Genomic DNA, 17,375 nt, shown 5'->3' with positions numbered 1-17,375 from the left:
CTGGGTTGAGTATTGTCTGAAGGGGACATGACTGAAATAAGGAGGAAGACTCTTACAATAAACCAGATTAGGGTTGACGGTGGCCTGGACCAGATTTGTAGGGGTGGAGGTAGCAAGAAGTGGACGGATTCTGGATGTATTCCTGATAGCGGACTGCTAGGATTTGCTGATGGGCTGGATATAGGGTTTGAGAGAACGTGCAGTTACCGCGGATTGGCCCAAGCAGCCAAAAAGATGAAGTAATCATTAACCAAGATCAGAAGGGCCCTGAAAGGAGAAGTATATGGAGGTGATCAGGAGTTCAGTTTCGGATCTGTAAGATCCGAGATGGTATTTTGACATCCAAATCAAATAAGAAGTTATATCCATATATGACTCTGGAATTTAGGGATGTGGTGCTTACCGGACATACAAATTTGAGAGTTGTCAGAACCTAGATAATATTTGAAGCTATGGAAAATGGATAAGCTCACCAAGGGAAGGAATTGAGATAGAGAAGAGATGAGGTGCAAGGACTAATCGTTGGGTATTTCAGAATTTAGATGTCAGGTTGATAAGGAGGGAAGGTACATCCAGGGACCTAGAAGGAGCAGTAATGAGATAGGAAGACCAGAAGACCAGTGAAGAAAGCAGTTCGGCAAGGGGAAAAGTGGCCAACTGTATCAAATGCTGCTCATGGCATAGGTCAAGTAAGCTGAGGACCAAGAACTGACTTTTGAGTTTAACAACATGGAGATCATCGGTAGTGTGACCTTTACAAGCTGCATTTCAGTGGAGTGTTGGGAGTGATTGAAGTAGATTTAAGAATTCAGTGGAAGAAATGAAGAGAGTGAATATACACAGTTTTTCAAAGAGTTTAAAGGAGAGAGAGAAATAGAGCAGTAGCTGGAGGGGGATGTGAGTCAAGAGAGAGTTTTATTGTTTTTTGTTTTTTGTTTTTAAAGTGGGAGAGATTATGGCATGTTTATGTGCTAATGAGAATGATCCAGGAAAGAGGGAAAATTGATCATGCAGATGGGAGAGACGGTCACTGGAGAGAGATCCTTAGTAAGTGAGAACAGATAGATTCGGTGCAGAAGCAAAAGGATTGGCCTTACATTGGATAACAAATTCATTCGAAATGCAGGAGGGCAGACAGAGAATTAGAACAGACAGAGGTAGGTGGATAAATGTGATGGCGGGAGCTTGTGAAAAATTTCTTCTGATTACTTCTAATTTCTCCATGAAATGGAAAGCCAGGTCATCAACTGAGAGTGAGGATATGGGAGAAGTTGGATATCCGAGGACAGTTGAGAAGGTGTGAAATAATTCTCTAGGAGAGTAGAAGAAAGAGTGGCCTAGGAAAACATACAACATGATGGGTGAATAGCACCAGAGGCCAATTTGAAATTCATGCTCAAAAATTCAAAGAATAGAACCCTCAGTAAAAAAAAAAAAAAAAAAAAAAAAAAATTCAAAGACTAGTATGCATGCACGGTAGTGTGTCTCCTGCAGCCAAGTTCAGCTGCATGGGAATGCTCACAAGTAGGCAGAGAGTTCAGGTTTTGCCGTGTAAGGGAGGGGAGAGTACCTGCGAGACAGCGACTAACCACAGAATTTATCCTGGGCAAAGAGGTAAAGTCAGGACAGAGCGGGGAGGAACCGGGACAGTGAAAATTGGTTGAACGATCAAGGAATTGTAGATGCCCATAGGGTGGGAGAATTGTTGAACTGGGGTTTTAGAGGAAGAAAACTAGAAAGATAAGATGTGGTGGTCAGAGAGTGGGATGTTTAAAATGGACATTAGGGTGGGGTTCTAGCTGGAAAGGACAAGGTCTGCTGACACAGGGAGGGGGCCAGATCACTACCACAGAGAGGAGGTCAAGAAATTGAGATAGCAAGGTGTTGAATTGAGATAGCAAGAATTGAGATAGCAAGGTATCCACTATCTGTGGATAGTGAGTCATCAAGAATTACGGCAGAAGAAATGTTGGAGAGGGAGTGACAGAAAGCCAGGAGCTAATGTCTTTAAGGAATGAGGGGCAATGACCAGGCAGGAAGTAGATAGGGGGTCAGCAGGTAACATAGTCTGGTATCCCTCTACCACCAGTAGTAGGCTTTTGAATATCATGTGCCTCACTCCAGAAAGTAAGTTGTACAGATGTTTTGTTTGTTTTTAATGTTCCGTTACCAACTTAATGTCCAAGTATTGTCAAATATGTGGAGCCCAGTTCAGAAGAATTTGATTCTGATTCATATTGCCAAGTATTTTTCTGATCATGTGAGCTTGCCTTTCTCACCCTGATCTTGATATCCAGTAGAGAATTTGGGACATTAAGAAAGGGTTTAGCTCCTGGCTGTGGTGCTCATATGGCCTTGGACAAACAACTTAAACTCTCCGAAACTTAGTTGGTAACTTCATCGGTAAAGAGAGGAAATAATTTTCGCCTATTAGGCTTATTGTGAGGATTAAAGAAGATAATGTGAAAGCATCTAAGCATAAGCATCTAAGCGTTATCCCCAGCACATAATAGGAGCTCAATTAAAATTTATTTAATGGATCAATACATACAGATATTTTGATTAAAAAATACTACAAAACTGACCATCTATTCTTTCTGAAAAAAAAAAAAAAGAGCGTCCTTTATGAAAAGAAAGTGTACCATTGGATAGTTTATGTATGGTATGTAGAGTTTATGTTATAGATTAGCTCACCAAATTGGGAAATCTGTAAAATGGGTTAATATTGCAATAAAAGTTTTTACTCTACACTTATTATGTGATTAAGGCAAAAATATTTTTATTACAATTATCCAAGTTCAGTAAAAAATTTAATGAGGCATTCACTGCCTTGGGCAGGCTAGCATGAAATTTAATTTGCGTTAATTTGCCCAAAAGTTAGGAAGCAGAAGTACACTGTTTTTAGAATTTGAGTCTATGAGAGGGAAACCAGTACTTTCTGAGATGTTTCTATGCATAGATATAGATTCCTCTATCATCTTCTTCAGGCAGTAAAAAAAATCACCATGAGCATCATAGAAAATGGATCAATATCAGGTGCTTAGTGCCAACTGGGTGCCGACAGGATCTGTAGAAATCAGGAATTTTTATGAGACACAGTGAGCATAGTGTATTTGTATATTGAATATCTATAGAGGAAAGAGTGATAGAATTCAAGTCAAGGGGACCTAGCTTGAAAGTCTGGCTCTGCTGGTTGTTGAATGCGGGGCTTTAAACAAGGCCTTACTTTCTTCATCTGAAACCTGGGTATGACAATACTTCATGGGGTTGCCATGTTAATTGAATGAGGTAATATATTCGAACATATCGGCTATATTATGTTAGAGGTGAAGGAATCATAGTCATGCCTTCTGGGGCTTGGAAGAGGTTATTAAAGATAGCATTATGAGGTATCTCCCAGAGTGAGTCTAGGTCATTTCCATCATTTTTCCTTCTACCAGGCTGGAAGACATGCAGGGCTTTTTGAGAAAATTATTCTGGAAATGTCAAAGAATAGCTGGTAACTAAGCTGTTTCTTCTTAGATTCGGGGTATTTTTCTGACTGAGGTGGATAGAAAGATTTAACTGTATTGTAGAGCATCAGTAAGAACCATTCAAGGGATGGACCGACCTGAAATCGTATTAAAAGGTGAAAGCACCTTCCAAGACTTCCCTGACTCCAGCTCTCATAAACATTTGGAAACTGAAGCTCAGAAAGGATAGTGAGTGATGTTTTGAAATGAATTTAAATTGCAACTATTGTCCGTTAATGTTGAGGAACACTTAGTAAACATTGCAACCATGAGAATATTGTTTCCGTCATAGTCTGTGAGGTGGGTGTCATAGGTCTTTAATTCTTTCAACCAATTACAATGACTTGAGGGAAATTAAGAGGCAGATAGTGATGTCTCCCTGTAGAGGGAGAGACTGACCTTCATACAGGGTCTGGTAAGTTTATTTGAACTCGAGTACCATTATGACAGAATGATCTGGTGTGAGCCAGCCTTGGCACCCACTAGGATCTGGAATGAGGCAATGTGTGTTATTCTGACAAGTTGCAAGGCTCTCGCCGCTCTTCACTCCTGACTCCTCCAACCCAGCGCCAGGCCAGGGCCTCAGGAGTAATGACATCCAAGATGATCCTTCCATGATTATGAAAATAGAAGCTCCTTAAAGGAGTTTCCCTACAAGTTCAGCCGCAGAAATAGGTAGACATTTGCATGGGTACCAAATATATGCTTTGCTAAATCTGACTCTCTGGGACATACTTGATCAGTTCTCATCTTGATCTTCCCTTTGTACAGTTCTCAAGCCAAGGTGAAGACACAAGCCTGCTTAACAGTGTCATTAAAATAGGATTCATGCTACCAGTCATTTTGTTTTATCATCTTGGGAGATCTTAAAAAATGATGTCACATGTAACTTTCGGAATTGACTACCGCATTTGTTTCAAATGCCAAGTGTTATTCAAGCTTTGCCGTATGTAATGTTGTAAGAACCCTGCTTTTATGTTTCAAAACCATCAATAAATTGCTCCATTGTATTGCTTAATGCCCAACCATAGCATCGGGGAGATGTGCAGGACTCCTCAAGGGAGCACTTGGTCCCGTTTTGTCATTTGCTTAGAATGTCAAACAGAGCCCCCTTTCGGAACGTGTGGGGGAGGAATTCCAGTGCCACCCGGAAGAACATAGAGAGAGATATTTCCCCCTGTTTCATTTTATTTTTTGAATCCATACAGGCAGCAGCCTCAGATTCCAATCACCACAGGAACAGGTGTTGTGTATCCTGGTGCTATTACTATGGCAACTACCACACCGTCACCTCAGATGACATCTGACTGCTCTAGCACCTCGGCCAGCCCAGAGCCCAGCCTCCCGGTCATCCAGAGCACTTATGGTATGAAGACGGATGGCGGGAGCCTAGCTGGAAACGAAATGATTAATGGAGAAGATGAAATGGAAATGTATGACGACTATGAAGATGACCCCAAATCAGACTATAGCAGTGAAAATGAAGCCCCGGAAGCTGTCAGTGCCAACTGAGGAGTGTTCGTTTGCTGAGTTAAAATACTTTGACATTTCGCCTCCCCTCCCCCAACAAAAAGTTCTTAAAGAGCCCGCATGCATTTGTGGCTCCATAATTACATCAGCAGAATGGTCTTAATTGTTTCGTAAAGTGTGAGACAGATTAAGTTTTCCCGGATTTTTCATGAACTTGAGTTTTTGTCGTTATTGTTATTGTTGTTGTTGTTGTTGTTTTAATTTAGGTGAAGACATATTAAATATGAGACACCAGGACTTGAAAACTTATCTCAACCCATCGCTGTCTTACAAGTCTTATATTTTTGTCTTACTTTTTTTTTTTCCTTTTGGATGTTGATAAAAGGTTTAAGTTACTGTTTTAGATGGGGTTAAACATTCTCACTCAGGTATGCTGTGCCGGCCTACAGGTTGTGAATGTGTTTTTATTCTGAGTTATTTGCGAGAACACCTGAAGATTTCATATTGTGAAACAGAACAAGTCCACAGCGTGTGCAGCTGCGTGTAGAGCATATTCAAAAGGCCTCGGAATTCCATTTTTCCATGTGTAGAGTTAAACTTTGAATGTGCCAAACTTTTCTCAGAACTTTTGAATCTTCATATTTTGAAAGTCTTAAAGGAGACACTGCGAAGTCTTAGACAATCTTTGGCATCTTAAAATAAAATAGCAAACCACACATTTTTTTTTTTTCCAGAAAATGGTAAAGTACTCAGGAATCTGGAGACAAGATATTGTAAGGAACGAACAAGGTTGCCACAGTGCATGTACCCAATCGTGTTTGCCTCTTGACGTGCCATCAGTGCGTGACGGGCTGCGCCGAGCGTGCCCCAGAGCGTTCACCACACCAGATACCCACGTGGTGGTCTTCTCTGCCTGAGACCACCTCTCACTACATCCATTATCCCTTCACCTTTTAACCCTGACATTCAGTCTTAACACATTTTCTCTTAAATAATTTATTCATTCCAGAATGTCAAGGGTCCACTTACTATTTATTTGAAAAAAAATGTTGGTGGCATTAATTTAATAATTCTTGTTTTTCACCCTCCTTCCCTGAAGATCTTTTCAGCCCCTTTCACCTCCTTCTCCTGCTACATACAAAAGATGTACATAGTGATTTTATGTCCCCAGAGCATCTGGAAGCATTTCTGAAACAAGATTCTATTAAATACTTATATTGTTTTTAAACATAAATGTATATCTGGCTGTAGGGCTGTGTATTTGGATACAGGTGTAGAGTCTTACACTTCAACAGGTATGCCCCTGAGGTTCTCTGTGACCTCAAGTCTTTTGCCAGAATTTCTCTCTAATTCAGTTTAGCAACAGAGTGGTAGGATCTGTATCAGTGGCATTTCCCCTAAATGCCATTCGGCTGCAAGGATCAGCAGTGGTGACTGCCAGGCAGGAGGGTCCTGCAGCCAAGCCGAAAGCCCAAGGTTGTGGACCACGGAGGAGGCCACAGCGATGCTGTCATGGGCTGGCACCTCCACAATGAGTTGCCTTGTTGCATCTGGCACACCTAGGGAGGTTTTTTTTGTTTTGTTTTGTTTTGTTTTTTGCAAAATCCCCAGGATCCAAGAAGCCACATGACAGCCTCAAGGCAAAGATAGAGGCAAATAGTCATGATACATCCAGAGAATGAAAGAAAACCATAGGGAAGGAGGAGGGGAAATACATTCCCTATAGGGGATGTTCCTACTGTTAACTCTGGGGAACGGATGACTCCTGGGGCAGCAGATGAGCTCCTCTGTCTCCCTCCCTCCATCAGTGGCCACGTGGGGAGGGGGGCATGCCTCCCTGTGAACACGATTAACGGCACGGGTCACATGAGGATTTCTCTGGAGATGTGCTGATGGGCTGGGAGGCAGTGAGGTTTCATTCCCCTTTCCCATCTACTGTGAGCTCAGCCCTGCCATTTTGACCTTCCTGAAACCAGGACTGACTGCCAGGGGTGGGGGAGAGAACCTCACCTGGAGTGGTTCAATGGGAAAATGTCAGTTAATGGGACAGTTCACCTCATAGGACAACCCAGAATCTGATCACCAGGACATAGGAACGGCCCCATCAGATTTCTTGAGCCATTTTGTCACTTGGAAGAAAATAGTGTACCTTCATATTTATTTAAGGAGTGCTCAAGGCCATACCTAATAGCAATAAATAGGTCTAGCCAAGCTGTTATGGGCTGTGTCATTAGCTGGGAGTGCTCTCCATAAGATGATTAAGGTACTGATAGGAATGTTTTGTTCTTAGGATTGGTTGGGGATTGGAACTTTGTTTTTTGTACATTTACTTCAAATGAGGAGGAGGTCATTTTTTCTCAAAAAATGAATATTTATTATTGTCTTACTGATTTCTTTTGATTATATACCTCTCCTCCTCACTTCATACTCATTTTTTTCTCTTTCTCTTTGACTCTTGCTTTTGCTCTCTCCTCCTCGCTCCTCCTTTTTTTTTTTTATTTTGCTGCATAGGTAGAGTGCTGTATGGCTAGCATTGTATTGTATGTAATTAATTTTGCACAAAGGCAAACATTTAGAATAATAGGTTAATTTTGTTTGTTTTTATGACCATGCCAAAATAATATTCTGGGCTGGTGGAGAACAAAGGACTGTTCTTTAGGACTGAAACTTGATTTTGCTTGTAGTTAAAAAAAAAAAAAAGAAAGAAAGAAAAAAAACAACAAAAAACACACACACTCACAGATGTTGTTTCGTAAGTGTTATAAGCACTGGATATAAATGGTATTTTTTATCACTTCTGACTAATGTGAAACTGTTGTAAGAAAACGACATGAACAAAAGTCATCTGTTTCGACTCGTGTGGGCTTGCCTCACAGTTGCCGGATTTGAGTCATTTTTATGTCTTGTTATTTCATTTATTTATGCAAAATACATGTGTGTATGAACACTTTGTTTTAGCTCCAGCTCTGCCTCAGTACTGGGGTGCAGTTACTTCTAGCCATGTTCTTAAAAGTGAAAGGCTATTCAGGAATGATCTGATTGTAAACGTCTCTTTCATTGGGTCAAACAGTAATGCTGTATTTGAATCTAAATTCTGCGTATAAGCAGTTTATTCTATTTATTAGCCAAGTTTGGCTCTAAATGTCCATGGAAATTAAGAATGACAATCACAGGGATCACTTCGTTTTCTTTTCAGTGGGGCTTAAACAAAGTTTTTATGACTTTACCATCTCATTTTAGATTTTTCTAATTGTGTAAATATAACATAGAAATAGAATTTATTTTTGGTTCATGAATACTTAGTGAGATATAAGTTATGTATTTCCTTTTCATTCTCTATCCATGTATGTTGGTCCAGACTAGAAGTTGACAAGTCACTGTACCTCATGGGGATAGTGAATTCGCCACCACAGTGAGAGAGCAGTGTTTCACCTGTCGCTGGGGTGGTCACACCCTTCTCTCGGGCTCCCATGCAGTTTGGAACCCACTGTCCACACACTCAGACTTTCACTTGCTTTTTTGTTGTAGAAAGTCGATGAATTGAATATCCTCAATTTCCAGTACAGCTCGGGGAGAGTCAATTTGCTTTTGTAAGTCCACCTAAATCTTATAAGGTAGTTTGGTGACCATTTAATAGCAAGAAGCGTGAATGCCATTCTACAGGCAAAAATCTGCCTCTGAGAGTGACCGTTAATCAAAGTCCTACCATGCCAATTAGATTAAAGAATGCTCATCAACTGTTTTCCATGCTTCCTATTTCACAGTATCTTCAGATCAAAGACAAATCATCTCCATGTTGTTAAAGAACTTAGAGGATCAGGATTTTCCTTGTCATTTAGAAGAGGGACACTGGCTCACGGTCCTCTCCTAAAAATTGGACCATATGGGTTAGGAAGGAAGAAAAGGAAGAAAGGAAGGAAGGAAAGGAAGAGAGAAAGAAAGAACAGGAAGGAAGGCAGGAAGGAAGGCAGAGAACGAAAGGAAGGAAGGCAGAGAAAGAATGGGAGAAAGAAAAGGTCAATCCACGGACAGGAGCAGCCTGGCAGGCGGTCTCTCCATCTCCTTGGCAGAGGCGATGCAGTACCTTTTCCAGGAAGGTGGGAACACTTGTCATTTTCACGTGTATACAGCTCCGTCTTTTAGGAGCACGTCAGTTTGCTTCATTTGGTATTTGACTCCCCAGCCTTGTCCTCAGGCCTGATTCGATATGCCAGGGTCCTGACTCGGTCTCCCAGGCCAAGTTCTAAATTCAGGTGTGGGCTCACAGCACTGTTGAGCTTGTCAAACGCTGGCCTCCCCTGAACGTTAGCCCCACTGGAGCCTGGGGTGTTTGAAAAGGGTGTGATCCCTCTAGGGCTGAAATTAAAGGCTTCTTTCTTTTCCTTATGAAGCCAGGCTGCTTCTTCGGAGCACACCCTCCCGAGCCAGGAGCAGAGGCACTAGCTGAAAGCGGGGATTGTTCCGAGGAAGCCCATCCACCCCCAGTAGGAAGGCAGCCTGGTCACTTGAACACCACAGGCAGAAAGGCTGCTTCTCTCAATTTACTCATTTTGCAAAGAGCTGACCTCTACCTACTCATTAGGGAAAGGAAAAAGAGTCACTTAGTAGTTTTAAACCATACGAGAAGTCCTGTACCAAGTGCCAACAACTACAAAGAATGCAGCTAGAGGAATGTATTGAAATTATTACTGGGTCTTCCTTTATAACGAGAAAATGACAAGAATGGTTGCTGTAGCCTTGCGTGATTTTGTGCACGTTTGTCTAAGGACTGAGTTGGCACTTAAGCTCACTTCTCAACGTACAATAACATTGTATGACCTCATTTGTCCTTTCACAGAAGCACTTGCATCATTTCCTTAAGTCATCTGCCCCCTGACATGTTTTCTTCCTTAATAAACAACTTCTATCTGTTATTCCTGCCGATTATGTCCTGTTTCTGATGCCATACACTGTTGAGTGTAACCCTCTGCTAATATCACTGAAAATATTGATATGCAAACACATTTCCTTTTCATCCCCATCCCATCTTTCCTTCTGGGGACAGGTTGCTTTCCAAAAGCTCACGAACAAGTATTCGGAATGCTGGTACCTTTGGGGCAGGGCTAGAGGGTGGGGAGGGTGGGAAGGGCGCAGACAGGTAATGTTTAGTGCAGATACTCTTCCAACTGGTGTCCGTGGCTCTATGAACGCTTGACGGCAACTCAGTGACATATCTTGCTCAGTAGTTTCTTATTCCTGAAGAACCACAAGCATAAGGTGAGGCCTCAGTGCTGGTGCTCTTGGAGTATGGGGAATGTGCAAATATTTAACTGTTTTGTATGCTGCACATTGCAGGTCTGCTCGTGTGCATTCTCCGTTTGTCTTCCTTTGTCATATGTGTTTTTGCTTTTTTGAGAGTGCGGTCTTTATTGTACCCTTCTTCGGCTTGTAGCAAATTAGAAGGCTTAGCATTTATGTTCATTCATTATTGTATTTGCCATGTAAAATTTTTATTACCTTAGACAAGCTTATAAGCTGTTACTACATAACTTATCTTACTGTAACTCTTTTATTTCCCGACCTTGTAATTTGTTTGTGATGTATATTGTGAGATTGTATCCTATGTTAATTTAATCAGCACGATTCACTGACATGCTGGACTGACATGCTGGCTGCTGGTTCAAGGTGTAAAGTTCGTGTAGGGCCGTTGGGGCGACTGCAGCTTGTTGTCAAGGTACTGGGCTTTGGCTCCCCTAGCGACACTGGGGTGCGGCCCCTTAGGATGCTAAGGGCGTTTGCTACAGCCTCGAGCAAATTTAACTGCAGATTTCCTTTGTAGAAATTCTATGTATAACGCAGGTACCTACTTGGCCCATGGCTGGTAACTATTTGGGCAATTAGAAAAAACACAAAAACCATAAAAACTAGTGTCTATTGCTGCTTTGAATATGTTTGAAAGTCTGAAAATGTAAATAATTTATCAAAAAAAAAATCTTGTACAGTCCAGTGTAAAGTTTTTAAATGACCTTAAGGGTTGCCATCACATGTCTCTCACACTCTCCTCTTGATAATGGAAAAAAAAAAAAGTTTGCTAAGGATTAAAGAAATGGGAAAAGAAAAACAATCTCTTCAAATTTAAAGGAATGAATCATTGTTCTTAGCTTTGTTGCATACACATATTTCTTGGATTTCGTTGTGCAGTATTGACGTGAGATAAACTCGACATTGAATAATCTTTCAGTGGTACTTTTCAAAGTCTTCCCCTCCTCTGCCTCATAATTAAGGGAAAAGACAAAATTGAAAGACACACTGTCTTTACCTATCCTGGTGTATGTTGGCACCTTAGCTACTTTTTTTTTTTTTCTTTTTGCACAAGGTGCTTTCCTGATATGTTAAACACGCCATCTTTGGGTGATAATGTATATGCCATGAAGGGGCCTCGGGCCCTCAGGGGAGTGTCTATAAGAACTGCCTATTTATGCTCATTTACCTCAAGACTGTCCTCTCTACCCTTAATCTAGTCGTCATCACTCCATCTTTTGTACTGCTGTTGACACTTACAAATTAAAGATAAATTTTGTTTTATGACCTCTGTGTACGGCCTTGTCTGTGCCCTGGACACTGTTCCCACCGTGGAGCCCGGGAAAGGCCCGGGCTCGCCCCCCACTCCCTGCTGGAGCCTGCGGAGCTCTCTGGCTCCCGGCCCTCACCTCTGTCCGGCTGGGAGGTAGGTCTCAGAAAAGTCTTCAAACCCCTTGGCCTGGAAACACTTGCCTGCGTTTGTCATTGTGGAGCAGACGCTGCTGTGGCAGGAAATGCTTGTGGATTTAGACGGTAGGAACGGGATCCAAGGTGGCTTTTTGTCAAGAGAAGAGGAGAGAGAATGTCACTTCCCATTTGCCTGCCTTCTGCGTGACAGCGAAACAGTTTATAAAAGCTCCGAGTGTCCTGGGGTATGAACAAATCTCCAGGGCCAGCCTCTCATCTGACACCAACCTCGACGAGCCTAGCAGCCGCCACGAGTGGAAAATGCCGCACTTCTGGAACCTTTGCCTCTGCCGTGGTTGGGAGTGGTTGGCCGATGTCCCAGTTGCTTCTGCCTCGGAGAAGGAGAGCTCCCATCCCATTGTCCAGACAGGAGCTAGACTGGGAGTGAACCCCTGCTCCAAATGATACCAGCTTCTAAGAGTCTCAGGGATGGAGGTGGGGTAGTGGGCTGAAAGGAGCCAGCCCTGAGAGGAGACTGGCCCACCCAGCCAAGACGGTGCTGTGGACGCCAGAGGTTAGTGACCAACACCTGGAGAGTGAGGCAAAGGGGGAAGGAGAGGCCCAGCAACTCTTTGTTGCTATTTCCTATGAAAACGGAATCATTAGAGAAAAGACAAGGAGTTGCGGAACTTTTCTTTATCACAGTCAAATTGTAAGTTTGGTACACCTGTCCTGAAAGCCTGACTTGGCCGTGAGCCTCCCTCCTGCCCCGTGGCTTCTTAAAAGCCCAGGTAAACATCGGGCATTGCTTTGGAGTCCCACCAACCTGGCTCTGCCGCTTGCCAGCCTGTCTGACTTGCCCCAAGGGAGTCCTGAGTTTTCGCCTCTGTAAAATGGGATAAGAATCCCTGCCTCTCAGGCTTGTGGGGGGAATTAAAAAGCACGTGTAAAACAGGCCTACCCGCAGAGCACACGGATAAAGCCTGCCTCCGTTGATGAGAGAATGAGCTTGGGGAGAGCATCGGTGTCCCCGACTGACAAAGCGAGGGACTTGCCTGAGGCCTTAGTTCAGAACCTGGTCACGTGCCTGGTTACGCAACCTTCCTGCAAGGTTTCCTCCTTCCCAGCGCATCCTTACTCCTGCCTTCCGTCTTCCCTCTCTTCTCCTCTCCCCAAATCTTCTGCCTTTCCGCAGCCGACCAGATAAAATCCAAACGTTCTACCCAGACAGTCAAGCATCTGCAGACCTGCCTGCCTTGCTTGCTGCCTGACATAACCTTCACCTTCTCCCTCTCCTCTCACCCCCCTCAGCCTGTCCACCTCCCCAGGGCTCTTACTTCTCCTTTCACGGGGATACATCCATCCCCTTCTCGGTTTGGGAAATTCCCACTCCTCTTTCACACCTCACCCCAAATCCCCACCTTGGTCAGGCCTTGCCCCGCTCACCAGGCAGCTTCAGGCTCTCCCTCAGGGCCCCCAGGCCACTTCGAAAGGACCTCTATGACCACGGTTCCTACATGGTAATCATTTGTTTCTGTGTCTGTCTTTCCCGCTAGATGTTGAGATATTGAAACCGAGGACTGTGCCTTGGCGCTCCCAGCTTCCAGCACAGTGCTTGGCGTATAGTAAGTGCTCCACACTTCTTGTGGAATCATGTATGAGTGGTGGCACCTTGTCCATGTGTGGTAGAGATGCCTGCGAGCATCAGGGTCTTACGTGGTGGGGATGATGGAACCTGTGGTGGTACCTTGGTGCTAGTCACTTCATTTGGAGAAAATCTGTAGTTAAAACATCTCTGTTCATTTTGCAGGAGGCATTTCCAGTCAGTGTGGTGGCTTTTCCCGATCAGGCATCAGGGCAGTAAGAGTCCCCCTGCTCTGGGGAGGACCCACCCCTATGGGATGCTCAAGTTTTCAAGCCTAGAGCCACTGATCTGTCCTTCCTTGTGGGAATCCTGGCTGGAATAGGGAAAGGGCAGACCAGAAAGAGGAAGTTTGATCGGTTTGCCCTACTCTGCCCTTGACATCCCAGGGCCCAAGATTACCCTCCACACTCTGCCCTAGGTCCAGGTGTGCTGGGAAGCCTATCCCCTGGGCATTCCTTATGGAGGAGAGGGAAACGTAGCTGCTCTGTTTGCTGGGGACAGAAAGGGCAGTCATCCTGCAAGGTGTCCACTTGGTATTCTCTTCCTCTTTGACAAAAGAAACCCATGGCCCAGGTAATAATGGCTCTTTCCCCTATTTGTAGTACTCTGGAGGCTTGCTTTCTCAAGATGTGACCACAGATCGGCAGCATCAACCTCACCTGAGACATATGACAGCACCAAGTGGGCCACACTGAGTAGCAGGGTCTAGAACCCAAAATACTCTAGTATCTACCTCTTCTTAGTCAACAGCACACCCTGGAATGGAGAAGCTAGGGATTTTTGTCCTCACTTGACCCAATGTCACACAGAGATTAAATGGCAGTGCCAGAACACACACTCGTTCTAATTTTAAACACAGTTGATGTATTGCATATGGCTCATGGTAGTCCATGGGGATTGCTTGCTAGTGGTGCAACCCTGGATCTAGACCCCCCATTACCACCAGGAGTCCTGGGCTGTATCACTGTGGGAGCACTCAGGCATCTCGGGACAGTGGCCTCTGACAGCTTCAACACTGTAATTCCCTCCTCGGGCTGAGCCCTGGTGCCTGGCCAAGAGAGACCCAGGCCAATAGGGTGACTCTCTTAAGCCCTTGTTCTACAGCCCCCTCTATCAATTGTCCACTTACCTTTTTTTTTTTTTAATTTTGGCACCAGGCCAAGTAGCCATTGAGTAGATCAGTAAGGAAATGTTTGGATTCTGGGAGTGGGAGACAGAGTGAGATACCCAGTAAAGAGAATGATCAGGGAAGGTGTCTGAGCCACATGTCACCCAGGCACTAGGGGTCCTGGAATCCTATGTGGATTACTCATTTGCCAGGCTTTGTAAACCCACTCCCTGGCAGGCAAGACTGACCCCACCCAGTCTCCCATCAGTCACTAAGGACCATGAGCTCTGTCTCTGTCACCTGCTCCGATGGTTTATCCAGTCTCCACTCCCTCCCCCATTTCCACCTTATCCCGCCTTCACTGCCTGATCTCCTGACTCCATGGCTTCTACACCTCTAGACTCATCAGACTATTAATGTGTTCTCCCACCTCTTTGGGCTTTTGGTCATTTCATGCCTCTGTCTCAATTGCCCTCCCCCCATATCTGTCAATCACCAGCTTTCCCTTAAGGTCCAACTCAAAGACCATCTCTTTCAACAACCACTGCAAAATCCTAAGGGCCTACTCTGTAGCAGAATCACCAACCTTCCATTTGGCCTTTACCAACTGCTCTGCCTCAAAATGAATCTTTCTCTCCCTCTAGTTTAGTTTCTCAACCTTTTTTTCTTTCCATTGTCACCACTTAAGGAGCCTTTTTAGACATCCCTCCCATTGCCTCCCACCCTTCATGAAATTTAAATACCACAGACATACTATCTGCTTGTGTAAATCTATGTGTATCTGTGCTTTATTCATTAAAGAAAAAGATTTTTTACCCCCCAAGGAGCCCATTTTAACCCCTTTGGGGGCATGATCATGACCTTATTGAGAATGCAAGCTCTATATGAAGTTCACTCTGAGGTTTGACCCTTATCATTGAGTTTGTAACTGGCTTCCTGCTACATTGTGAGTTCTGTTCTGGTTACTGTGGCTTAGTAACAATTTTCCTTAAAACTCAGTGATATAAAACAACCATTTATTATCTTCACAAAAATCTGTGAGCTCACAAATTTGAATGGGGCACAGAGGAAGGCCCAGCTCTGCTCCACACTGTCTGGAACCTCCGCTGGGAAACTCAAAGGCTGGGGCTGGAATAAATAGAAAGCTCCTTTGCTCTCACACTTGGCAGTCAAGGCCAGCTGCCGGTTGAAGCTACCGGCCAGAATGCCTACCTGTGGCCTCTTGGGCCATCTTAGAACATGGTGGCTGGGTGTCCAAGGTGAGCAGCCCAGGTGAGAGAGTCTTCTTTTTATGGCCAGCCCCAGAAGTCCTGCAGCATCACTGCCCACGCACTCTCCGTCGACGCAGTCACAAAACCACACCCAATTCAAGGGGAGGGGAAAATGACTCCACCTCTCGGACGGAAAGTGATAAATAAGGTTGTGAATCTTACATGGGACTGGAGATGTAGTAGCTATTTTTGGAAAATACAATCTGTTGCACTCTGTTTATCTGTGACCCTTGTGCCCCACCTCCAACTCCCACTCCATCTTCATAGGGCCTTGCACGTGGTGCAATTTTGGTGTACATGTATGAAATTTATTTGGATGCTCTAAGTCGGGAGGAGAGGATGAAGCCCCAGGTCTTGGTCCATTCCTGCCATTACCAGCATGTGGGTACCTTGGTCCAGAGATCCCTGGAGAGGCCAGCTGAGGGCAGGAGGCTTACTGATGCACCAAGATTCCCTAGAACAAATGGTGAGTAGCAAGCATCACAAGTAAGATCCTGGTGAATAGTTCTTTTTTTTTTTTCTTCTCAGGGGCAGTCCAGTTATTTCTAGAAATGTCCAAACCAGTTAAATTCCTCTCTATATATTAGATGTCTCTATATATACACAGATATATATGGATAAATAGATTGATAGATATAGGTACAGAGACACATACATACATAGAAAGTGAGAGTGAGTAAGTCACTCAGAGTTTTTGCAACAGAATTTGACTTATATTCATTTCTCAAGAAGCCTGTCAAAGAAACTGATGTTGCCACTAATCAGCAAAATACCAATCTCTTCCTCTTTGGCAATATTCTTTCTATCCGTATTGATATTTTCGTCTACATTGCTATCATTAATTCAATAAAAGATGTTTTTAAATGACAATAATCAATACTAGGAGCCATAAAGTATATACAAGAATAATTTAGCTTTTTTCATGCTCGGGAAATAATAGTTTAATGTTCTAACAGTCTCAAATATGACTTCCATCATTAATCAAAGCCAAAAAGTTAGATTGAGGAAAACAATGTCAACCTTAAAACAATCTATTAAGTTTCTGACCTTGGATTGACATGAATCAGCTAATGGATATTACTGTGTGCCCAAACTAGGTCGAAAGGAACAAGAATATTTAGTATATTCTTTTATTTGAATATTATTAATAATTCTATTTTAAAGTACTATTACACGTTAATCTTAATAACTCAGTATTTTCATTATAAGCATTATTATATGAAAAGAATAAATGAGGCTGGATTTTTATGAAATGCAAAGTGTGGAATTTAGATATATTTTTGGAAATGAAAGAAGCACTAATGTTATTAATGACTGATGCAGGCCGGTAAGAAAGTTAGGACAAAACTAATTATAATATGAACATAGAAGAATAGTCAGGATTCTGATTCATGGACAAACCAGTTGTTCTTTCATAATGTGACGTACTGCCCTGATGAACTCTTTTTCATCAAATTTATTTATGAATTTCATCAAAATTCATAAATAAATTTTATTTATTTATTTGAGAGAGAGAGTGAGAGAGAGAGCATGAGAGGAGAGAGGGCCAGAGGGAGAAGCAGACTCCCCACTGAGCGGGGAGCCTGATGTGGGACTCGATCCTGGGACTCCAGGATCATGACCTGAGCTGAAGGCAGTCGCCCAACCAACTGAGCCACCCAGGTGCCTGGGTAAGAATATAT

At 43.4% G+C, this 17,375-nt stretch overlaps 1 protein-coding gene across 16 annotated transcripts in view; it reads left to right on the top strand.

Moving 5' to 3' along the window:
• SOX6 (SRY-box transcription factor 6) overlaps positions 1-11,543 on the top strand; it is a 652,457-nt gene extending 640,914 nt beyond the window's left edge. For all 16 annotated transcript variants that reach the window (XM_027580197.2, XM_027580203.2, XM_027580196.2 and 13 more), the window contains one exon: positions 4,721-11,543. In XM_027580197.2, the coding sequence (XP_027435998.2) occupies positions 4,721-5,024 (304 nt within the window). In that variant the 3' untranslated portion in view covers positions 5,025-11,543. The remainder of the gene's footprint in view (positions 1-4,720) is intronic.
• Positions 11,544-17,375: the final 5,832 nt, after the last annotated feature.

This window comes from Zalophus californianus, chromosome 11 (genome assembly GCF_009762305.2).
Source record: "Zalophus californianus isolate mZalCal1 chromosome 11, mZalCal1.pri.v2, whole genome shotgun sequence".
NCBI lineage: Eukaryota > Metazoa > Chordata > Mammalia > Carnivora > Otariidae > Zalophus > Zalophus californianus.
This window is presented reverse-complemented; position numbering and strand designations above follow the sequence as displayed.